The following is a 26,853-nucleotide window of genomic DNA, read 5'->3' as shown; positions in this document are numbered from 1 at the left end:
ATTAGTCATAGGGTGACAATTATGCTCTACTGAAAAGTTACTGAAGTTGAAATTGCACCAATGAACGCCAACCAAGTGGTTTTAAAGTTTAAGCGCACATGGAGTCTACTGGAGGTTGTGGCTTGGATATTTAGCGGGGACGAGTGTACACAGATTAGGAGTCTAATACTAGAACGAACTTGCTGTCCAGTATTTCATGGTACTCCAAGACCAATTTTCAACAAGTAGAACCTACAAACTGAACCAGCCTCCATGAAATCTACTCAACTAAACTATAGTACGAAAAGACCTCAGCTAAGGAACTGTTGAAAACTGAGAGGTACTGGGTAGCTGTTCCATACTATCTGCGTATTAATAATGAATGTCAAACTACGAAAAAACTAATGTCCAATGTCCTCTAAATTTGAACTATGTAGCTGTATTAACATTGTTAACTACTATGATTGTTTTAGTAACTTTTTGACAGTAAATACTATTGAGATCACGAACCGATGAATATTAGGCCACCAGTGAAAACCTGGAAGCACCGGGGGGTCGTCTCATCCTAGTATGGGACTATTTAACATCGCGAACTAACGATCCCACAAATAAGACTCTATCAATTATGACTTCCCTTTACCACATATGTTGACTTCAAAACTTTTCTCCGTTTTATGTGCTATTGTGCATTGTACCAGTTTGGACAGGTTCTTCTATTATTGATAGGAACTGTACGTCTGCCTGGTTACTTTTACTTTCATTGTCATAATTGACTTCCTCTACATTTCAACAAGTGACTGATAAATTTACAAATTTCCCCGAAATTCCCGGGTACGGTCGAGTATGAGGAGAGTCAGATCCTCCTTCGAAATTCTCTCACACGGCTTTCTACAGGCTCCTTACAAGTGATCAAAGCACGTCGGTCTACTCCAAGTAACCGTGCATTTGACGATAAACGAAGATATTTACGTAGTAAAATTGTAGAAAGCTTGCGTAAGGACCGAGAAGTCTGGTGGTCGGACGTGCTAGTGAACCGGAAACAGCAGCTGCTTCCGGTAACTGCCGGAAGTCTTGGACAATGGGCTGAGTTTTCGAGGAATAATTCGACTTGTCTGCTGCCCTGACTAAATAGACCAGCCTGTACTACTCTTCATGGCCTGTGACGACTGATCCACCTAACGAAACAGAGGTCCGCAAGAAACTCCAAATCCTGAAGCGCTACAAATCACCAGGTCCAGATGACTTACTTCCGGATCTTTTTAAAGATGGTGATGACCTTTTGGTTAAGGAACTGACTGATTTGGTTACACAGGCCTGGTAATTAGAGTATCCCAACACCCTGGAATGAATCTAAAGTTGTCACTGTTGGGTGATAAGTCTACTTTCGGTTGCGTCCAAACTATTTGATTTCGTCATATCTCGTAGATTGCTCGATACTCGGGAGGGGTTGACTCGCAAGCAGCAGGCTGGTTTTCGTTCTGGTCAAAGATATATTGACCATATCACCCTCCGCCAAATGGCAGAACACGGTTATACTTACCACAGACCAACAGCCCTAATGTCTCTTGACATTATGACTGGCTTCGATTCGTGGGACCGGACTGTTCTCTGTGATTGTTTATTGAAGAAGTGTGTGTCTGAGAAATTGATTAACATCCTGAGAACCCTATATACAAACATTTCAGGCAGAGTGAAATCATATAGCCATCTCTCTTTATTGTCCCATCCAAGCAGTGGGGTAAGCAGGGTTGCTCAATCTAACTATTCCTCCCCGACTTTGCTCTGATGAAAGTAGGCAATGGTGGTATGGATCTGTTGCATAGAGAAAAACTTTGACCTTGAGTATGCAGATGATATTATTTTACTATGCGATGATACTAAAACCATGCAATCAATTGGTGTCAGCATCTTGAAACACCCACTGCGGTGCCTTGGACATGTTCTACAAATGTCGCCGAGAGAATTCCACGTCGTGCATTATTTGCCGACTCTGGGGCTGGTCGGAAAAAACGGAGAGGTTGTCAGTGTATGACATGGTGTCGTGATATGAAAGGAAGTTGTACAAGACTGGCTTCTGTTGTTACTTCAGGACTCCCTGGTTGTGGTCTTAGAGATGGTGCAGCACTGGATAGAGACGTTAGCAGATCTTGCTCAGAATAGAAGCCAGTGGCAAACCTGTTGTAACTTTATTTTACGTTCTTCATAAAAGTGGACGTAACTTAGGTGACTGAGACAATTCTTTCTGGTTGTGCCTTTGTTAACTGAACTGTTTCTTCCATTATTACTATTTCACTATCATGCACAAATTTTCGTTCGTTATTGTTCCCCTTTTCCCTATACTCACCTTACATTCTATATGTCTTCATATTCCCATCGTTATTTGTGTGACGCATATGTATCTGGTGCACCTTTGTACCAATATTTATGTGTCCAAATAAATAAATAAAGATCTCAACAGCAGTGATACGTGTGAAAACTCAATAAACTTGAAAATACAAACAATAAGGATTTAAAAATGGACAGAAATTTTTTTTTTAAAAATCATAATCATTTTAGATAAGATATGAATATTTTAGTCGGAACTAAAATAAATAGAAACACTTAGGAGATAATTTTTATTCTCAGTAACCAATTTCAGAAGATAAGAATACAATGCTTCATAGGGGTTTGTTGACACAGTTACTCACTAGCCAAGTACAGGTACTTTGACTAATATTATGTATATATAAAACGTAAACCCGGTATTTAAGGAGAACATTCTTCCATAGAATAGTTTTGTTGTGGTCTCCGAGCTCAATGATTTGGTTGTAAAGCATTCATTGTCTTTCCGAGTAACCTTTTGTAGTAAGCACTGATAATGTGTTGTCCAGAACGAAAATGAGAACTCCGAAATTATAAAACATCTAGTTAGAAGAATTCAACACTACCAAAAGTATCCACCTGAGTCGAAAAATATTCTCCATTATTTCATAGCATAGTTTATGTTGTCTATTACCACAAATAATTTAACAACAACAAAATGGCAACTAAAGTGAATATTCTTTGCGAACAAGACGAAATTTTTTATTGGTATTCATAATCTATACATAAAAAATATTTGGTATGAGAAAATGTAGTCAAAAATACATAGATATGTTGTTTTGAATTTATCTTTCAAATTTATCACAAAAAAGTATTGAAAGCAATCTATTTGTATAGTAAAGCAAGACTTAAACAAAATACTAATCAGAATACTACTAATAATAAAGAAATAAGTAATAAACAAATGATGGCAGGCAAAAAATAGTACATTTGTTATAAATTAGGTTGATATGTGAAAGGTGGATATAAAGAAAAATGAACTATTTATAACAGTAGTAATAAAAAGTTGAATAAAATTACTAACTAATTTCACCAATTGGTGTAATACTAAGCCATAATTCTTGAGTGAATTGATATAATTCATCCGAAACTGAAACTTTATATTGCGTCGGTTTAGTTATACGTTTATAATCTGGTCTTAGAGTGTTTAATTCATTCATAGCGTATTCTCTAGATTCATTCAATGTCGGCAATGGTTTAACTAACTGTAATTGGTAAATAGGAAGCAAAGAGAGAGAGAATGAGTAGGTAAGATGAAATTACGACAATTTAAATGATATTATTATAGTACATGTATTAGCGTTGCAAACAATTACCCAATAATACTTCGTCTAGTTTATGTAATCTGACGCAGTTCATATAATAAATACATAAACTGAAGTGAAAATTTTAATTTACATAATTTAGAATACAACAATCTTACCTCTCTTTAAAGTACTGCTTATTCGTGGCAATACACTTTAGTGGCCCGATATCTGACTCCATTTAGATCGTATGCTGATTGATATCGAACTATACATGCCGCCAACTCTCGTATATTTTTATCGGCTTAAATCGCGTCAGTGAATAACGGAATTAGATAAGTCAAATGCGAGAATGAATTTTGAATACGTATATTTCATACACTTATTGATCCGAACAGACAATCAGAGAAACGAAGTGAAGAGCAGTGGAGAAGGCGAGTGAGCCAACTCGTTTTGATTAGGCGAGACTCAATATATTCAAACAAAAATAAGTTACAGACACGTGATGAATAGGGTAAGCAATTAACACACATACAGTCATATAAAGAACGGTTAGAATTAATAGACGAATAAATGACAAGATCAAAATGTGGTTTGAGAAAAATGAATAAATTAGTTTGTTCAGCAGCTAGAATAATCTATGTGGGCTTGAAGTAGTACTAGCCACTACACTAGCTAAAATACACAGATTAAAATCATGGCAAAAAATAGAATATACTGACGACTTTGGGTTGACAAATCAGAATTAAGATAACTCGTATTTTGAGCGAAGTACATAGATCAGCGATATATAACGTGTAAGTCATGTCAAGTGGAATATAGTAATATTTAGTTCTTAAGATGTTTGAAATCGATGAAAATATCTGTTGTGCAACAAAAAAATAAATTTTAGATGGTGCATAATCTAAATTCAACAGCATACCTGCTTCTACAACAGAGTGTGTTTTAAAGTACTTGATATCGTTGGTCGCGTGTTTAGTGAAGCTAGATAATGTCCTCTTTATTAATCTCACTTTACATCCCAAACTTCAGTTTCTCAATTTTGTAAACAGGAAGTTAGCATGGCATTGAATTATAGCTGATGTCAATTTGTGTTGAAACTCTGATCTTGACTTGTAAATCTAACTCATAACTCTAGTTTAACTCTTGATACTTAACCTTAATCTTTTTGCACTACAGTCAATGTGAGTTGGTGATGAAAACTCTACGGAGTGATAAAACTGGCTCACAACACTAGACTGACTCCTAATATGTATGCATATATGCAAACTTACCCTTTTTCTTTACCACAAGGGATAATTTGAGTTGTGAATGTTGATTATTACGACCAAAGCTATTATAACACTGTTATTCCATTACTTTGTATTGTTAATTGTTTTATAACAAGGCACCATTTCCTGATTGGCTGATAAATACTCCATGGTCGTCAGTATATTATACTCTTACCAAAAACAGTTGTGGTAATAATTAACTAAAGATAAAAAAATGATTTCAAATTACTTTTCCATAATTCCAATATAACTTGAGTAATGGTTCAACTCTTCCGGGTACAACAAAAACACGTTTCGATGCTTGAGTTGGGTGTCTACAAAGAATACGTTCATTAACGTTTGGAGAATCTTCATGTGAGCGTCTCATTAAATCCAGTAATGCTTCACCTACATTAAAACACAGAAAATTGAACTCATGAAAATTTCCGAGTAATAAAAAAGTAAGGAAAAAGTGGGTAAACATTCTGTATTGATTGAGACCTCTAAACAGTGAACACCGATGTTAAGGTAGTTTGGAGTCAAAAATGCATTACGCTAAATAAATGGCTTAATGATATATTGACCACTGTAAAACTTTGCATCAATAAGTTATATTTAATGTAGCGTCGTATTTGCGCACTGTTAAAGAGTAGAGAAGTAGAAGAAATTAATAATAAATTTGAAAAATTCATTAGCATTTAGTCGTCAGTATCTTAATTCTGGATATCTAGTTAGTGAGAAGATTGAACGGAAAATTAGAACAAAGAATAAACAAGATAGTATCACTCAAAAATTAGACACATATTTCACCGTTCTAAGATACAAAAGGAAACATTTTTATATGATCACTTTCGAAGGTACCCTAACCAATAACTTCAGTTGGATGTTAATTCAAGACTATAGCACTATCTAGACGACAGTGCATTCCCGCACTTGCAGTCTTCTAACTGTAATATAATTTCGTTAATGTCTTTTTTTATTATTTATGAAGATTTGACCTCTGAACAAGATAGTTCAGATTTCATAAGAACCCATTTTAATTTCATCAATAAATACTATTTTTGGATATTATTACCTAATTTCCCTTATCCTTTTAATTTCGTACCTAACTGTTCATCATTACTTTCATAAATAATTCTGAACACGTGTTACTAATAAAGAATATATCAAGGTACGTTTTACTACTTATAACGATAATAAGTACAATAAAACTGAGAGCGAAAACGTCATGAATAGAAGGCGTTTAAGTCAAAAAACGTAACTCACCTTGCTGACTATATAAACGATAAACTACTTTTTTTCCTGGCAAAGTAAGTTTTTCAAAATCAGCACTAAGTTTCATTGTTGGAGTTCCATTAATTTCAACAAGTTTATATACACATCCTAAGGCTGGTTGTTTTTGACAGGTGACTAGATTTGTCCCAACACAAAATGCATCAATTGAGTGATCCTGAGGATAGAAAATACGATATCTCAAAATGCATTGAATCAATAGGGCAAAAAACTAGGCAGCTACTCACCGAAGATAATTGGAGATGATAACGCGACTTCATGGATCGATTGACGTCAAGCATACACACCCAGTCAGTCAGTCAGTCAGATACAACGTAGGACCAGGCACATATATGCATCGGTTCAAGTTGCAATACCTCATTAACACAACAAGATGGACACCGGATTCATAAAAGTAGTTAATTCAGAGGTGGTAATATATAAAAGACTGCATATAAGGATATAGTACAGGAAGAGAGAATTAGTTCGTAGAAAGAAAGATATGAAGCGACTTTAATTTCTCAGTTTAAGGGAAGACGGAGAGTGTATACAAAGACGCCATTGTGATCGATTCTGAGCCATGTCACCAAGAGTCTCCAACCATTGGTTACGATAGTCACGTGGACCCCAACCAAGTAGTCTGCATCTACCAACATGGCTCAGACTAGAAGTTAGTGACTTCAAGCACTGATGTCACGTTTTGGTTTGGCTGCCCCTAACTTTCTTCCAACCATTCCGAACACCGGTTAGCATTGCACGTCGTGGTAATCGGTGTTCGGGCATACGCAACACGAGGCCCAGCCATCTCAGTCGATGAAGATTCACAACCTCATCAACTGATTTACCATACATACACACCATTGAATACTGGTTCAGTGGTCTCGAGATTAAGCGGTCACCACAAGAATTGAAGGTCCTGGGTTCGATTACCTGTGGCGAGGTCGTGGGTGAGCACCGCTAAGGAGCTTCGTACTACGATGAAATAGCTTTCCAGTCTTTCCTGGTTTTCAGTGGATATCTAACTTAAGTCAGTCCGTAATATAAATGACGGTGAATGCTTAAACGTTTGATGATTTGAATAATACCCAAAAAAAGCATGATGGATATAAAAGATACAAGCTAAAAGTATCAAACTACCTCCAGAAAACTCTACATAGTAATAAAAACTCAATGTACACAAATCAGTATACAAAAAAGGTATGGAATTTATTTATGCAAAATGCAGTGTTTGTTTAACGATGAAATATGAACTAGAATGAATAGATAACAGAAAATGGAAGCATTTCTTTGTAATTTAATCTCAAAAGCAATCAATATTAAAAAGGTAGAGATCGAAGATACAGAGAGAAGAAAACAATGAAAACATATTTCAACCTTAGCTTGTTCTATGACATCAGAAAATGATTACAAGATTCCATAGTAAGTTGATATTTTATAAACTTTGCCAAGTTAAAATTTTATGTACTACTAATATAAAGTTTAAAAGACTGAAGGATTATTTAGAAAAATGAAATATGGATAAATTTTTCAGTGGTTAGTGCACATTTAGTAGTATAGTATTTGTATGTTACACATATAAATTATAAGTTAATAAGTGTGCAAAAATCAGTTAAGATTTAGATAGATAAAAATACACATACCAACCTACTACGATCGAAAACAGTGTCCAAATTGACATAACATAGTGATGAAAGATTGTTTCACATTATTAACCATTGTAACAATAGCTCAAAGTAGCTCTTATTAATCAATCTTTTGGGTATATTCACAAGTATTTCGATGAACAATATCTCACCTTTAGTTCTAAGTATTCATAAAGTCAGTCAGTCATCTACAACGTAGGACCAGTCATATATATGCATCGGTCCAAGTTAACACACCTCATTAGTACAAGATGAACACCAAATTCATACAAGTAGTTACTTCAATGGTAGTAATATATAAAAGAGAGATTTCATATGAGGATATGATACAGGGAGAAAGAATTAGTGTGTAGAAAGAAAAGTATACAGTAATTTTAATCTCATGGCTTAAGGTAAGACAAAGAGTTTATACACCGACGCCATTGTGATCGATTCTGAGCCATGTCACCCACAGTTTTCAACCATTGGTTACGAAAGTCGTGTGTACCCCAACTCAGTAGTCTGCATCTACCAACATGGAACAAACCAGAAACTAGTGACTTTATGAACTGATGCCCTATTTCGGTTTGGCCACCACTAACTTTCTTCCAACACTAGTCATCATTGCGCGTCGTGGTAATCGGTGTTCAGAAATATGTAACACAGGGCCCAACCATCTCAGTCGATAAAGATTCACAACCTTATCAACTGATCTACCATCACACCCTAATACCCTGTGTCTAACTTCACTATTACTTACCCAGTGATCCCAGCAGATGCAAGCAATATTGCTAAGGCATCTTTAGTCAAATACTAATAGCTTACGAGTATCTTCTACTCTTAAAGGCCACTTTTCGAAGCCGTAAAGAACAGAACGAACTGCCGCGAAGTATACTCGTCCCTTAATTAATAATAATAAATAATTAGTCGCCTTCTTCATAGGTCGCGTAAGCTGGCAAAAGCCAAACGAGCTTTCTGAATCAGTGCTGAGATTTCATCAGACACCAACCAATTTGGGCTGATCAGACTTCCAATATAAAGTGAAGTTGTCGACGCGTTCGACTACTTCACTCTCTACTATTAATCCAGCTGTCGACGCAGGCTAGTTTTGAAGCAATAATCCGCATTTAGAGGGAGAGAAACGCATCCGAAACATTCTGGCATTATTATTCAGTGCTACCAAAAGAGTGAATTTTATCAGCGTGTCCACCAAACACGATTATGTTATCTGCGTATTCTAAAGAGCTGAACGAATTCTTTCAATTAGATCATTAGAACTACCGCGAAACATAGATCGAGCGGGGCTTCCTTTTGATTACCTTCAACCACTTAACGAAGTATGCTTTAAAAGGCGTGAACTAACAACCATTAAGAAACTCAAAAAGAAAAAACAACAGCACTTTCAGAAGAATTACATATAATAAACTTTTATTTATCCTTTTTTTCTTAATAAATTCACATACTTGTTGATTAAAAGAATGTAATGTATCTTCGTTTAAATCATTGCTGGCAAGTATTTGAAGTTGTGCAAACCAAGGTAAATTATAGCTACAAGAAATGAAATTAGAAAATATTAAATAACAAAACTACCTTTTGAACTTATTCAATTGATTACAGCAGTATCCGTTACTGATGTCCCTTCATACTGACCAATACAGTTATGAGCATGAACTCGGTTAATTTAGGCGACCAAGTAGTAACACGAACTCTTACACAAAATGTGCTCCCTTCATCCACAGGTTTAAAGAATAGTTGTGTTCCTAGTTTCACTGAAACTGATGTCCGAACATGTCTCCAGTCACTTAATTCATCCCGATGTTTAGGACCTGATGGTATCCCAAACCTCCTTTTTACAAAGCGTGCTGACGTCCTATTTTATCCATTCACGACTATCTTTAACAGATCCTTCTCATCTGATCTCATACCGAAAATGTGGAGAAAGATGAAGATAATTCCTGTACCCAAGAAAGTATCTGGTGATAAGAATGTGAAATTTAGACCTGTTGCAATAACTTCACCCTTCCTCAAAACAATGGAAAAATTATTAATACTTCCACTTCAGCCTGCGATAAAAGAGCATATTGATCCGTATCAGTTTGCTTACAGGTGCAAAAGAAGCACCTTACATGCTGTTGCTGTTCTGCATCACAATATAGTGTTCAACTTAGAAAAGGGTAAGAAGTACGTTCGATGCGCTTTTCTGGACTATACTTCAGCTTTCGATTCTATATCAAGACAACGTTTAATTAATAAGTTAATCAGCGTCAACACTGACAGCTGGATAACCAACTGGCTATGTTCCTACCTCTCTGGAAGGGAACAGTACATTGTACTTGGAGGAAAGTGTTCAGAGTCTCTACTGTCTCATGAAGGTGTACCACAAGGAGCTGTTTTCTCACCTCTTCTTTTCTCTTTTTTTCTGCATGATCTGCCATCTTCCACAGAAAACACTTTTGTGAAATATGCGGATGATCTCACTGTATGTATGCCTATCTCTTCCGCTTTACACCCCATAGAAATGAATGAGTTTTTGTCTCGTATTGATTGTTGGTCTGTTGGTAATGATCTCATACTTAATCCGTCTAAATGTCAAGCTGTTAACTTTAGCATGAGACATGAACGGCATCTAAACACCATTTTGAGATCCCATAATGCTTGTGCCATTGGAGACTCTTTGGTAAACACAGTATCGAAGGTCAATTATCTTGGTGTTACCTTTTCCTCTGATCTCTATTGGTCTTCTCACGTTTTATTGTTATCGAAGAAGGTTTTCCGTCTGGCTTACTACATAAAGAGATTGCATGCTCTTGGAATTACTTGTCATTTACTCTTACATTTGGTCAATTCTTGCATATTACCTATTATTCTTTACCGTTCTCCATTATCTTTTCCTGGGATTTTGAGAAAAGACTTTGTATTGCGGAGAGTGCTGAAGGCAGTTAGCAAGGTGTGTGGTGAATCTTTCGAGGTCATAATTAATATGGTTGTGGATAGACATCTAAAGTCATGCAAACTCCTGGCAGGTGTTATTTTATCACATACTAACCATCCCCTTCACTCTTATCTTTCTCCTTGTATATGTCCTGGTAGAACGAGACGTAATTACATTAAAATCCATGCACGCAAGGAAAAGTATAAAAGTTCTATAATACCTTACCTAGCAAATATACTCTGTGACGAACAGGTTGTTAGTTAACCTAGTCAATAACCTGCATTCTTGACATGTCTCTAATTTGGAAAGTTGTACAGTTCTTCAAATTTTAACCGTTGTTCCTTTATTTTTTTTTGTAAAGGAAACTTGTTGAAAAACCTTGGGCTGAGAATTCTATATTGTACCAAAATATAATATTGAATAAAGCCATTAATAATAATGTGTCCTTGAAAGTTGAGTAAACCAACTTATACTATATTTCCAACTTGAATTAATTAAGTAGTAGTGTATGTTTTAAATTATGATAATAAATAACGATATGAAGTACAAGTGTGCTTCATAGATTAATCAATCAGGATCGAGAATGGAACTTTTAGGTTCTTGTGAGAAATTAAAACATCATGTATGAAGAGCAGTAGAAGTACTTTTAATCAAAACGTTTAAAATGACTGTTAAAAAATCACTTTTTGAAACCATAGCGTAAAAATAAGTGTTGAACGTATTTAATACCTAATTCTGTCTCTTTAGACTGCATATAACAGGAAAATCGACACTGTCCCTAAATTCTAATTGTTATATCCCGATGAGAATAATGAATGGTAATTGTTGGGATCTATTTTTGGACTATTATACGCATATTTTTATCGTATAATATTCGTTTCCTTCTTATTATGAGCTTTATTTTGACATATGAACTATTATAACACGATTTACCAATCTTAAGTTATTCCTAGTTTATGAATTACAGTCTTCCACATTCGCAGCCACTTTTGGCTAAATCTTTTAAAAATGTTGTTTCCCATTTTGTGGTACGATGTGTTCTGTTTGGTTGGTATATAAACCCAATATGTTTGAAATAAATGATTCATATCGCAGAGGCTGAGATGGGTGTTCTGGACTTAACAGGCAGGGCTAGGCGGGAAGTAGAACCGATAAGGACTCTAGAATACTCGTACGGGTTTTATGCGTCATTGGTTCGGTTACTGTTCTCTAATTGGCGGTATCAATATATTATGCATAAATAGGACACAGGGCATAAGTTACGACACTAATCCTGAGCCCTTAATCTTGAAACAAACAGCCTGGTGGAATTATATTTTATAGTCACACTATTCAGATACCGCCTCTTGTATTTTTGAGCGAGATTCATACATCCATATGGCTACAGAGCATTTCTACATGGTGGCTGATTTCAGTTCGTGTCTAAAACTTCAATCCTAAACCCCTAAGTTTAGCCCTGACTATGAAAAATATGGGGACTCTTAGAAATCTATTTGGGTTTTATTTAAAGGCTCCAGGAGACGGGCAGTTTGTACTCATAAAGGTTAGTTTATATGTCGTTTTTTTCGACTGATTAATATGTAAAATCAGTTCACGCTATGCAATATTATTATCCTTTCCATAGACTATCCATTTATAAAAGCTGTTTTCTGATTGTCTAAGAACTGGCTGAAAACTCGTCGCGGTTGTTTCAAGCTCATCCCTAAAAGATACTTTTATCACAATCTGAAAAGAGAAATCACAACAATAAAATGACCAATAGTCCCTTGTTAGTTTTAAACAACGTAGAGCCTTGTACATATAAGCATTGGTTCAAGCTGCCACGCCACATTATCATAACGAGTTGAAATTAACAAGACGAACACCAGAGTAGGGGAATTGGTAAAAGAATAGGCGGCAACAGGAAAAAAGAAGTATAGACAATATGATTCAAGAAGAAAGAATGATTACATGAAATTACAGGAAATATAAAGTATTTTTAAAACCTAAGATCCAAGGTAAAAAAAAAGAGTGTATCTATTTTATCATAACCGATCCCAAGCCTTCATGTCACCTAATTTCTTCAACCACTAATTGTAATAATTACGCAGACCCCAAGTAAGTAGTCTTCACCTATTAACATGGCTCAATAGCTTAATAGACTGACGCTATGTTTTGGTTTGGAGGTCCCTAAATATTTTTAACTTATTCCTACATCAGCGAATATCACGCATCGAGGTGGGCAGTGATTAAGTGTACTGTGAGACGCTGGAAGTACTCTTATGGTAATAATAATAATAAACTTTGATGAACACAAAGAAAAAATATGGATGCTTGAACTACTAAAGCATAGTTCCAAAAAAACTAACAAAATATAAACGATATTTTTATAAAATACAGAAAAGTATCAATTAATTTAATTTAGTCTACTTACTGTGAACTGATTAGCTGAAACGTATTACGAATTTTCAATGATAAGTAGGCTATATCACCGCTATCAATACGTATACCAATAGCTTGATAACCAAATTCATGAAGAGCTAATGCAACTGCACAAAAATTTGGTAAACCTGATCTACAAGATGTGCAAAAAAAGGAATAAACAAATTTACTATAAGTAATCTAAGCGTGTGTTGTGGATACGGAGGAATAGACCAATAATTATCATGTTAAGTCCAATGGTGTCCTTGGACTTTAAATGGACATTTGCTATTGGTCGATATCTGTTCACTTGTTGAGTATTGTACAAAATGTTGTTTTCTATTTTTATGGTACGATGTGGTATGCTTGGTTAGTATATAAATAGAGTATGTTTGAAATATAATGATTCATATCTCCGAGGCTGTGGCTTGTGTTCTGGACTCAACTGACTGGGCTAGACAGGGAAGCGAGACCAATCGAGACTCTAGGCCGTCCGTACGTGTTTACGTGTCACTGTAATCGATCGATAAGTACGCTGCTCTCTAATTTTCCAGTCAAGGACACAACAATTAGCACAGGGTAAAAATCGACAGCCACCTAAAGCCATAACAGCGTGTTACTTCCACTCCTTCTAAGACTATACAGTCCTTCAAAAGCAAACAAAAAAGATGTCCCCTTTGAAGCCCATATAGTAATACGTAAATAATTGACTCTATCATAGGACTGCTAAATACCAAGAGGGAATTCTACAAACATTTAGAAATTAGCTCGATAGATATATCACACTTGACCTATTTGAGTTTAATGATTCAATTACTGATTTCAATGCAACCGTAAAGACAATGATATCATTTGACATAGGTTCTAATTTTATAAGTGTTCCCACCATATGTCATGGTCTTGTAAACAACAACCTCGATATTGTCGTCCCAAAACACAATCTAAATAAAATTCTTCTAAGATGTACCTTTAATCTCTAGTTTAGATTTAATAATAAGTTCTATGGATAAAATAATAAAATTCACCACTAAGCGCTATTCAAGAGGACTTTCTGTTGGTTGATTTGAAGAATACGATGCTTCAACCAACAATCAAGAGCTTTCAATTATGCAGATGTATGGATGACACGTTCATCATCAGTGACTTTAATCTTATTATGGATAGATTCAAAAGCTGTCTTTTCCAGGAATTTCACACAATTGGTTTCCGCTATGAGGTTGAATAAATCCAGAACAAATATTGATGTGGACTAATATGGATTCCCTATATTTCATGGTTTCTCATCAGCTGCTTACAACCATATATGCATTGAAAGTTAACATTGAGGTAAGATATAATGTAACTTAGATTAAAGAAAATCAGAATGACCAAGGCTACCAATAATAACTATATATATTCAAAAGCTGTCATAAGTCAGTTAAATTCACAACAAAAGCAGAAATGAATTAGGAATTTCATTTTCTTGATGTCCTATTAAAAAGAGGGCTAGATGATTCGTTACAAAGATTTATACATAAAGAACGAACTTGAAACTGCCAATATACTAATTTTCAAAGCTGAGTTAAATGAAACAGAAAAAGAACTAGGTTCTTCTTTACTTTTGAGAACTAGAAAAACATAATTCTAAGATACAATGAACGATGAACTACTCTAATTCCGACAAGTACCCATCAAAAAACAGCTATCCGACCAAGTTTACTGAAGGAAATTTGAAATTAAAACTACGACCTGAAAAACAACACCTAGAGTTCTAAAGAAGGCTCTCTTTTTGAAAATTGAGTTCAAGGAAGATAGTGCAGCAAAAAATCTGCATAATAGATTTGTAAATATTCGAGAAAAAACATCTGTGATTAGACATTAAGAAATAACAAACAAGATTCAAGAGAATCGGCAGTAAAACATTCCTCTTATTATATTGATGGAAACGCTGAACATATCACTACTATTGCAGAACAAAGACATGGGCAGAAAGTTTTATAACTTGTGGCCTTGTAGCCCTATACATATATGACATAATGAAACCGCTAATTAGAGAACAGTGAATTATCGACCAGACCAATGACGCATAAACTATTACGAGCAGTCTAGGGTCTTTATCGGTTTTTGTGCGTGTTGATGGTTAAAAGATCTTTGTTTTCATCAGATACAGGGATTTGTAAATAAGCATCTGACAAATCCAATTTCGCAAAATACCTGCCACCGTTCAGCTTGATGAAGAGACCATCAGGCAAAGGTGAAGCGTACTGGCGAAACTCTAGAGCTTCATTTAGTCTGGTGGAGTAATCTGCACATAAGCGAACGCTACCATTAGACTTCTTGACCACCAATATTGGTGAAGCCCAACCGAAGTTCACAGGCTCAATAACACCCATTTTCTGAGGCCGTTTAATTCCTGTCCAACTAATGAAAGGGCAGCATAAGGCACAAACCTCTTAGGTCGAAAAACGGGAGTAGCTCCAGGTTTGAGGGATAGTAATGCTTTGGCTTTCGTACATCCTCCCAATCCTTCTGTAAACATATGGTGGTGTCTTTGTAGCACGGCATTTTTCTGGTTACTCTACTGTCCAATAGTAGCATACCACGTTGACATTCTAGAGATCCACCACGTTCTGACTGGACGGAAACTCTTCGGCTCCTTTAGAGCCTTTGGAGGCTCCGTCGTAGCACTCGGAAGCCGTCCTAACAGAAAGAATGTTTATTGAGAGAAATTATAATGTTGATATAATATATGTACATGCTCTTCGATCATCTTGCAGTATGTTCTGTGATCCAAATTATCTTCTCTTCTGCTCTTTGAGTATTCTGCCTACCTCCCGCTTCATACGCCAGGGTGTTATCCATTGAGCTACCGAATCCAGACAGTCACTAGACTATACTAAGACTGTAAATGTTACTTGTAAGGGCTTACGGTTTTCGCTGATTGAATCGAAAGATACTAGGTTTGAGTCTCAGTACAAACATCAAAACTGAGATGCAGGTACATCTATCTGATGAGTCCCATGTGGGATAAAACGTGCGTCCTAGATTCCAATAATAGACACTATCCAACTTACAATCGGTTTACCATTTCAAAGAGTGGAGACAATTACAATCCATTCTTCATATTGTACCGATTTTTTCGTTCTCCCAAACAACTGCCTTATAAATATGATAGATTATAAAAATAGATCTCAGTAGTTGGTAGCGTTATCATATATACTTATTTTGTTGATTTTTTGGGTGGTATTAAAATGTTAGTAACAACCCAATACCGACTAGAACGAAATCGGAATAATTTAATTAGATTTTAGACGATCTAAAACAGGGGAATCCAGGATGTAGATTTTTTTACTTTAGACATGTCAGATATATGTACCTTCAATTATATCGACGTCCATACTGAAACTTGAACTCAGAACTCGTCAATTCAAACGTCACTAATTTATCACTTATTCAACAGTTATAATATACACATCCACACATTTTGTGCCTGAAAACTTATACAGTGACTTCGTAACTGCTTACTAGTCCCGAAAACTCCTACCCTTGGACGGCGGATAGGACAAAAAACAGGAACAGGATACAGGAAACTTTACTTCCCAATTTATCTTCTGTACAGAAAATAAAGAGCCATATGTGACCTTGAAATTCCGAAAGCCTAAAAACGCTTGTTTGAATTAGTAAAAAATTCGGTACGCGCGTAGTCAGAATGATAAACTGTCTTTTCCTAGAATTCTTTTGAAAGTTTCTAAAGAACCTTGGTTGATGAAATTATTTCTAGCATTCTTTGGTTCTTTAAAGAATTACTGAGCACCCCTCCTCGAATATACACGTCCCTCACAAGACAACGGAATCACTTCATTCCATTGTATGTATACCAAGAGACACAACAGCAAAGGAGGATAAATGACATCGTTTACAAAATAAATTGCACCAAACGAGAAATATTACATTAAACAAACTAGTTCCCCTCTGCACATAAGCATAAATAAACATAAATTAGCAGTGAGGCGATATGATGTACTATCACGGATATTAATGCAGGCGGATGACAATGGACACGCATTTGACTGGGGAAGTCGAAAATCTGGATCAGGAAAACTAGGAATCTCAGAGGACATCTAGAACCCAATGTATGGACTCATACGGAAGAAGTCAGTCCGTAAGAAAACGAGGGACAATAAATAAAGACAGCATGAATATAATCGTAGATGAATACAAAAGCTACGAAGACAGACAATCGAATACAGGGTCAGCAGGACGAAGTGATATGACGCATGTAAAATGATTGAAAATCATTTGTGTATAAATCAGGCTCTAAAGATAATGACAATCAAAGCTCCGCAATTGAACCATCTACCTCGGGAAATACAACAAACATATATATACGTAATTTGTTGTATGGGTTCCACTGTTAGCATCTATTCCATATATCACTACAGATTGTAAATCCTAGTAATGCTGAAATAACCTTTCAAAGAGGGAGATTAAATCCAGAAAGAAAAGGAAAAATAAATTAAAATTTAACACAAAAAAGAAACATACTTTAACACATCATATGTATCAAGTAAACCAAGAAATTTTGTCGGAAATGCAATAGCATAATTGGCGAATGCATTTAATTCACCTGGATGTATTTGATCTGAATGATATTTTAATACACGAGATAAACTAGCAGACCAATACCAACAACGTTTCAAAAATTCATTCAATTTCATTGGTTGACGGTTTAAGTCTAAAAGGTGATCATCATATGAGTTATTTAGATCGGCGGCTTCTCTTCTGAATTTTCCGAAATCATTCATACATTCCCCTTCCTAAGGGCGAAAAGAAACATTTCGAAACATCGTAACTTCAAGAACATACAAACATACAGAATAATTATTATTCATAATCTAGTTATACATAGATAATTCTGTTGAACTGTAAATAATTATCATAACTCAAAATGCAAGACTAATGTATTAACCACTAAGTGTTTGAAACGACAAAAATTATTAGAGTTTCGGTAAAGGGATTAACGTTGACTTTATTCTAACTGATACTAATCATTTGTTGTGGCAGAAATAAAATCGTGTATTCGATATTCTATCATTGAAATTCAACTATAAAGTTATTGATGATAATGTCGTTCAGAACGATGAAAGCTCTACAATCAAACCATCCAGCTCATAGAACAAGACTCCATCAGAAAGATGATAATATCAATGAGCTCGTCATCGGTAACCGAAGTTTACATTCAAAGTGCTTTGTTACAGATGAAAGAAATTGTGATGTACATTTTCTCTTGAAACGCTCTAACTGTTACCACAATAGTCTTACTTACTGTCTTCAAGTAACAGCAGTTTCTCTAGTAAAATTAAAAAGAGATAAAAGTAAGGCAGAGTAAGTTAATATGATTGCATTACAGAGATTAATGAGAGAGATTATATTTGATACCGGTAGCGTATATATGCTCCTAGCTCGAAAAGGAATAAATGATGTATGAATGTGCTACAAGCACTGGTCACTATTAGAAAGAAAAAACAACATAAATTAACTCTCCTATCTTATAGATCAAATATCGGAAATGAGCAGTCGAAAAGGATTAAGACAACTATCTTATCCCATTTTTCTCCTGATTAGTATGACAATCCATACGGTAAAAATAATCTACAATGTTTGGTTAAATAAAACTTATTGTCACATATGACCGTTTTGACATAGACTTGCCACTTACATAAGAAGATTGAAAAGCTGACACAAATGAATGTGCATGTGTCCCAACAACTGGAATTCCATATATTTTCCCAGCTAGAACATTACTAGTTCCATCATAACCTGTAGTAAAAAATATGTAGATATAAAGTGAAACGATTTGCTTGATAAAATATAACTTAGATTACGAAATGAAAATAAATATTTTTTGTAACCATCAGAAAAAGATGGCTAGTTTTTTTACATACATATGTAGTGCCTTTGACTAAAAAGATTCCATCCCTTGAACAAAAATATCAAGACTGTTCATAAGTAACAAAATCGTTCTTAATCTATTATTTGCGTTCCAATTAATTCATTACAACCACTACTTGAAGTTAGCGAAACTTAAAGATATAACAGATGCACATGAATAGCCTAATATTCATATTATCAACACATATGTGTCTTAAATAAGTGATCAATTTATGGTAACCGATGTCATCTTGTTTATCCCTCGATGTGAATGAAATTCTATCGTTAACGTGTCAGAATGACCTAACCACTGCAATAAAGTGAGCAGTGTTACACTTCGAAAACTTACTTCCGTTCGGACAACCTGTCTTTACACAACAAATATGACTTAAATGCTGGCATATGAATCTGTTTACTTGGCTACTGAGTTAAGTAATATTTCATTACTTAAATATTGTCCTAAATAATTTACAGGTCAATGAGTAATTATATTCTATAGAAACGCTATGAATACTAATAACATCGAACCCCTCTTCAAAATTCGAATATGTGGAACGAATATTATAATAATAATAATAATAATAATAATAATAATAATAATAATATCAATGATGTATTAACAATAATAATCAATAATCATACCTCCTAAATATGCATACTTTGAAGCTGAGAGTGCACCATCTGGTCCTTGAGCACGACGTAAACCAAATTCATATAATTTTTTAATTGGACCACAAGCCAGACGGTAACGTGTAGCATTCGTAGTCACTAGGCTACGGATAAAAATATATGCGTGTACATCGATAAAATACTTAAAAACTACTACTAGCAATCAAAATAGTATTGAAATCGGAGCTTGGAACTTAAAAGCCGCAAAATTGCAGCTTACTGAAGTATGGATAAAAGCTTGCCTCCAACATATTTCATTTTCGTTGGTGAATAACGTAATTAACCGAAATATGAGATATCCAAATATCGACGACAGAAAAAAGACTTCTCAAAATATTTTTACGTCGATTAATCCCGTCTAGAGTCATTTATGTAAAATAAAAACCCTAATTTTCAGCACCTTTAAAATTAAATAGTCAAGAAATACATTTTTATTAGTTAAAAGGATTTCTAAAAATTGTTCAGCTATATGGTTTATAGCGCTGACTGACCATAGGAAGACAACTAATAAGACCAAGAAGCACTGAATGTGTCTCGTCCTGATACGGTACTCCTCAATACTACGTACCCACGACCCCACCACAGGGGACTCAACCCAGGACCTTCAGATCCCGCGGTGAGTGTTTGACATTCGGACCCCTGAGTCGGTTTCCAATGGCTAACGTCTCTAGCTTTCACCAATTAGCCATATTGAGCAATCATCCTCCAATACGCCCGTAGGTAGTTACATCACATACGACACGGTTCAACTCCATCGCTCACTGATGGGTACTCTGGTCTCTGGACGAAACAGCTGCCCAAAGTCTCCTGGTTTTGAACTGTTGTTTGACTAGGGTCAGTTCTTGATGCAAACTATGAAACCTATTCATGTCCACGACAGTTATGTTGCGCTAAATATTCGAACTTGGCTTCTGTGATTAGTTTAAAGACGCTATGTGTATAGTTACGGATAAGTATTACCGAAGTTCTCAGTCCTACATGAATTCCAATGGCTCTTCAGTTGATATTAGTTTTAATTAAAAAAAAGAACGTTTTTGGTTCAGATCATGAATCGATTAATGTTAGACCACCATTGAAAACCTGAAAGCGTTGGACGGCCGTTTCGTCCTAGTATAGGGCTCCTCATCAGTGTGTATCCACGATCCCGCACGCTGGATTTGAGTCCAGGGCCTTCGGTTTCGCGCACTAATCCGTGTCAGGTAGAGACAGGTATCTACCTCAGACAATGAAAGATGGCCGCAACGGCCGTCCAGTGCTTCCAGGTTTTCGATGGCGGTCTAACATTCATCGATTCATGATCTCAATCAAAAGCTAAACAATCTCCGCAACCCCATACTGAAAAAAGTAGTTATCGAATCAAACTAATATCCACATACACATAAACCCGACTAAACAACCGCTGTTTATAATCTCAATAAAAAACCTGTGACGAGTTATATAGTCCTCTGAACATCTTCTAAAATATATCACATACTACAAACCAGTCGTAAATATTCCTTAAAATCGACAAGACACTAAATGTTCGTGTATATTAAACTGAGCAGTGGCTTATTGGTCAAGGTATTCAGTATTCAATAGCTGATATGTAGGATGAAACAATTCTGCCTCGCTTCGGTATATGAGTAAGTTGTAAGAAAATTAGGAGCTAAACCAGAACGTAGAATCAGTTCATGGAGCCATTGATTAATGAACAGGACCAAGTTGGTAGATGCAAACTACCTGCTTGAGGTTCGTGTAACTATCGTAACCAACGGTTGCACACATTGAGTGACACGGCTCAGAATCGGTCATATTAGCGCAGAAACATTTACTCCTTACTTTCCTTTACATTTCCAGTTCCAGTATTATCCTTTCATTTTGTCGTTTGAAACTATATTTTCAATGTCCCATCTTTATAATTATTACTACTACTATATCACTTTGATTTTATTCATACCGTTCATCTTGCCGGGCTACTGTGGCACGGAAACTTGGGGAAACCCAGATATATATCAGGCTCTACAGTCATTATGACTGTCTGACTGGTTTATGCACCATGGTAGTGCCAAGGTATATATATATATATATTCAAGTGGAGTACATGAATGTACAATTGAAATATGATATATAAATTAATAATTCCAATGAAATGATAGTGAAAAAGAGATACGCATATATTAATTACCTCGCATAATTAACCAAATTCAATAATGTAGATTCTACAAGTTGACATAGTACTACTGGTCCTTCAATTCGCATAATAGGAACTTTTGGAAAAACAACTGAACATTCTTTAACAGACCATAACAATAATCCCTTTGTATCAATACTAAGCAAATAATCAAAGAAATCGGGATCAACAGTTGATGGCATAATTTTTTGCAAATATTCAACATCTAATAATGTTATTTAGAAATATAAAAGAAAAATTGATAAGATTTAGAGTTTATTGTAAAAAAAAACTAGTACTACATTTCAGGAAAAAAATGATGAATCAACATGCAACATATTACTATAGTTAATATAAAGAGACTTTGGAGATTGTTGAATTTCAAAGTTTACTGATCGAACTGACCTAAGATAGACAATCGATGAGAACCGTGAGGCAATGGACAGCTGTTTCTTTCTAGTATGGAACCTTTCAGCAATGGTTATATATATATATATATATATATATATATATATATTCGTTTATTGAATTTACTTGGGGTTGATGTATTATTTTTAGTATATTTTTGAGCTATTACAGTACTTTTGTCAATTATGTATTAATACCGAACATGTAACACATAAAAAAGCACAGATGTAATAACCCACAAATCACGTTTATTCCAGATAACATAACATAAAGTGTAGAATTTTAATCGACACATCTGTTTCACTCACCATCCTGAGTGAATCTAAACGAACTTAAATACTCAATACAATCCTGAAGACCAGCAAATATAGTGAACTCCCCATTGAAAGGATTTTTACGAAAAAACATTTCAAAAGTTGCAGTATCATTGGCTTTTCCAGCTTTCCAATAGGCATACGACATTGTCAATTCATAGAAATCTGAAAGGAGAAAATACACAATTTAGAACAGAAAACAAACTAAATCTTGGGAATATGGTGTAAAAGGTAAAATGGAAGGGTATGGATGAAGGAATACTGCAAGAGAGTGATAAGTGAATTCACTTATTTATTTAAACACAAACATTGGTACAAGGCACACAAATCATTCAATTTGTGTGGGAGATAGAATACTGTCAAGGTGTCCAAATCGAGGCAAGTGGTTTTCTTAGAGAGCCAATCCCCGAGCCTTTGACCTAGAGGTCCAATCCACAAGGCAGTGGAACAACGCTAGACGATGCAGTCCCATGGTGGCTGGTGACCAACAATAGGTTCATACACCATTTGTTTCCTCAGGATCCTGGGGCCTTTGTGCACCATTGGTTTGGAATTAGGGTTTTCCGACTCCCCTAGGTGGAATCTCCGTATCCAGCAACCCGGTTAGAGCGCTGGACATTCGCTTTTCGTCCCTCTCAATTTCGTAAACAATATCCTCGCCATGAGAAGGCAGTGAGCAGGACTTCCTTGGCAGTGGTTGTATACGAGTGTCCACGTGAATTTCGAAGGGAAGGGTCTGACTCTCCCCACACTCGACCGTACCAGGGCTTCATTGCGAACGATTTTGAACCCTCACCCCAAATCTTCAACCACTAGTTGCGGACCTCAACAAGGTAGTCTGGATATATCAAAATAGTTTAAACCAACAGTTAATGAATTCACGAACTAGTGCCACGTTTTGATATTAAGAACATTTAAGATTATCAAAACTGAGGAACTTTTAAATATGTAATAATAAAATGGTCACACGTTCTTTTAGACTAAAGTGAAAACCCTGAAACTAATTTATTCTCTGACCTAACTTAGTTGGCGAACGTTTTAAAGTCAAACTAATTATTAGTCATTAGTACTGACGAAAAGTTAACTGGTCACTTTTTGCACTAATCAAAACTGTTGTATTTGTCAGTAAAAACAAATTTCGTGCACTTAGACTTGAACGTGTTGACCCTCTAAAAACATAGGATATGACAGAATACTTAAATAATCCCTACTTCTGTTAGAATCTATTTAGAGTTGAGTGAAGATACAAACAATTTGTTAGTGACAGCAATTTGATGTTTTTGTGTATTTTTTTCCACATTAACTTATACTGTCAAAATAAAAAAACATTGAAATTAATCACCAACTGAGAGCAAACTAAAGGTTGATATTTATATAATTAGACTGATAACAGAGCATCTTACCCGTGAAAATTGGTTGTACTACACCAAAGTGAGATCCCATTTCTTGTGAGAATTATTAAGAATAAGTATTCCTTTAATTCCAACGAAATGTTATTCTATATGAAGCCCACAAACCAGGTAAGCATAAAATAACATATTAGTTAGAATATGAAACTTAAATGTAAAAGTAAAACAAGAATGTTAAATAGACGTACGTACACATATATACAAGGACGTACATAATTCATTACAATAAAAAAATATACGAAATATTTACTAATATAAATTTATAAATCCAACGAATGTCTCAGAATTAGGATGAAATTAATTAGTTTTAGTTAATAAGTTTAGCATTCAAATTCATCATTATCGGCATGATATTACAGTTTTAGCAACATCTACAAGAAACATAGTAAACTAAACAAATTATCACTGACCCACTAGATAAATAGAAATAGGTAAAGATAAAAGAAAATATTGTATGATGCATTCAAAACTCAAATAATTGTGACTTTTTGTCAAGATGTAATCACCAAAAGTTGGTCTTGGTAATAGAGATTCGTTTGCATTATATCTTTGATGTGTCATACACTAAACAATAACATGCAACTCACTAGTCAAGAGGAAAATAACCTAAGTATTATGAACAACAATCGGATAAATAGGGTAACATGTCGAAAGGTCACAGTAGACAAAAGAACGAAAAAGTCACATTTCAGTGATAGATACATAGATATGTTACCTAGATCTACTAATCATTAGTTTTTAACACCTAAAGGACTCCAGTCACAAGGCGTACAATCTTTGACATGTTTCACATCAATAATCAGTAACTTTGATTAATGCTGTTGAGTTCCAGTTGAGTTTTACTTTTCGTAACCGCAGTTATATATTTATATTTGTGCCAATATTTTGTACCAACAACCCCGCATTTATAGACAACAGTTAAGCCAAGTTTCTCGAGAAAAATTCCCAATAAGAACTTTATGTCAGTTATACACTAGTGAATTATCCACCCTCAGGACGTCACAAATTTCGATGTAAATAGAAACTTTGAGATACGAAAGGTTATACAAAAGCGAGGAAGCTCATGAGCTTCGAAACAGAGCAAGTGAAATAACCGGATAGTTCAGTCTATCCCGTGCCAAAAGGTGTGACAATGAGTCTAGTGATTACTTTGAATTATTTGAGTCGGAACAGTCATGCTATCAATATTGCTGAGTTACCATGAAAACTCACAGTGATGTAAGGACTAGTGTTATTGATGACCTAAGATCTACCTGCTTACACAGTGGTCACTAAAAACTTTTAAACGTTTTTGGTGATCCATAATATTCATTTGCTTAAAGGCTAGAATGTTTATAATGATATAAATTTGATATTTACTCACAACTACTGTAGAGTATACCACCAATCATTTTTTTCAAGACAAACTTTTACATCATTTACTATAAAGAAAGTGGGGAAGAAGACAGAACTCTAACAGTAAAAAAAATTCTTGATAAAGGAGCAGTAAATTAGCTAAAAACGTCTTTATTATTACACAAAGGGATACTTTGGCTGGTGATACTCACAGTTATATTAACAACCATTTTCAATGAGAAGCCGAACAATCATCCACTTAATCATGAACTATTTTAGTCCAAATGGATAACAGACTAAACGGACAAGACAACCAGTGAGTTCATTCACCAACACAATGAACTACCCTCAGCGTAGCGACACAAATTATGAAGTCGCCATTTAGTAACAAAAGATGAGCACAAAAGAAATCAGCAATTAGATCCTATTCACAAGAGATCCTAAGCGATCAAATTAAAACCTCGATATTTGACTCATTAAACTCCGTTCTAACGAGGTAGTACAAACGAATTGGTATTTTTGAGTTCGTCTGTTTATCCCAAAAGACAGTTTTAGGTCATGAGGAGTCTAGTGACAGTAGCCCAACCACTCTGCGGTACTAGATTAAATTAATTCAATAGTTATTTGGAGATTGGTATAGTTTTAGTAGGAACAAGTGCATCTACATCACAGCTGTAGAGTTCCTAAAACCTGCAGGTGTCAAGCTACCTTGTTGGTTGGTGAAGGTAAAACTAACTAGTACGGGAACGTCTCACTTTGAGTATGTATTCAACATATATTTCGGGCAAGGATAGTTAACGCTTAAATACGTGAGTACATAGCCATTTATTAAAGCCTTCCATTGAATAGGTAGTAGTCAAATTGGATGAGACCGTATTCCATATAGGAGATAGACTATTGATTGGCTGTAATATTAAGAGCTTAATATTTTTTCTTGACCTTGATAGTGAGAAGTGATACGATAACACATTGATCACTTACTTAGAATTATCAGATGAAAACTGCGCGATAACGCAACAGACAAGGGGAGAGCACTCAGAAAGTCGAAACATTTATAGGTTGCGCCAATTACGTCGTAAGAACTAAAAGCAACGGGCTTGATGAAACCGATAACAGCTATATTCATGCTTCAGTAATCAACACGATAGGTTATGTGATCCGTTTCAATTCTTGGATTAAGTATTTCTATGAAGATTCAGGTTCTCCTTTAAAAGTGTTCAAATGGGATAAAGAAAGCTTCTTCTTAACGAGCTACCGTGTGTGATAGTAATGAATCACAAAGGATTCCTTTTAGCTCAAGATAGTCAGCGTGTCCGAAGTATGTAAAGGTCAATATAATAATTAAATATGATCGGCAGAGAGGTAGATAAACAGACAGCTAAACAAAGTAATACTGGATGCATTCACACGTAACACGTTTGAATTGGTCACATAACTGAGCAAAAGGTAATCAATGGAACTAGACAGTCATATACTCAGTTAAACCGTGTTTCAAAATGAATATAAGATTGTGTTCATTCAACATACTGATTACCATGAATCCACATTCAGATTTAGATTTGTGTACTTAGGACAGAAGGTCTGCGGCCTGTGTTAATG

The 26,853-nt window shown here is 35.2% G+C and overlaps 1 protein-coding gene across 1 annotated transcript; it reads right to left on the bottom strand.

Annotated features, from left to right (window-relative positions):
* Window positions 1–210: 210 nt before the first annotated feature.
* On the bottom strand, window positions 211–26,853 carry NAPRT1 (Nicotinate phosphoribosyltransferase domain containing 1). Its single transcript, XM_051213545.1, has 12 exons — window positions 26,236–26,853; window positions 23,914–24,008; window positions 22,505–22,675; window positions 21,804–22,014; window positions 19,613–19,743; window positions 18,759–18,859; window positions 17,585–17,856; window positions 13,074–13,214; window positions 9,192–9,276; window positions 6,101–6,284; window positions 5,085–5,242; window positions 211–3,545 (listed from the first exon to the last, which is right to left on the bottom strand). The coding sequence occupies exons 2-12, from the start codon at window positions 23,951–23,953 to the stop codon at window positions 3,360–3,362; spliced, it is 1,680 nt and encodes a 559-aa protein (XP_051073464.1). The 5' UTR covers window positions 23,954–24,008; window positions 26,236–26,853; the 3' UTR covers window positions 211–3,359.

Source organism: Schistosoma haematobium, chromosome 1 (assembly GCF_000699445.3).
Source record: "Schistosoma haematobium chromosome 1, whole genome shotgun sequence".
NCBI lineage: Eukaryota > Metazoa > Platyhelminthes > Trematoda > Strigeidida > Schistosomatidae > Schistosoma > Schistosoma haematobium.
This window is presented reverse-complemented; position numbering and strand designations above follow the sequence as displayed.

Bases quoted from the DNA above. Each gene is read 5' to 3' on its own strand.
- NAPRT1 (XM_051213545.1), bottom strand. From the start codon at position 23,953: ATGGGATCTCACTTTGGTGTAGTACAACCAATTTTCACGG. The intron at 22,676-23,913 runs GTAAGATGCTCT...TTCTCCTTTCAG, and splicing joins AGTACAACCAATTTTCACGG to ATTTCTATGAATTGACAATG. The intron at 9,277-13,073 runs GTAAGTAGACTA...CATTTCTTGTAG, and splicing joins TTTCAGCTAATCAGTTCACA to CTATAATTTACCTTGGTTTG.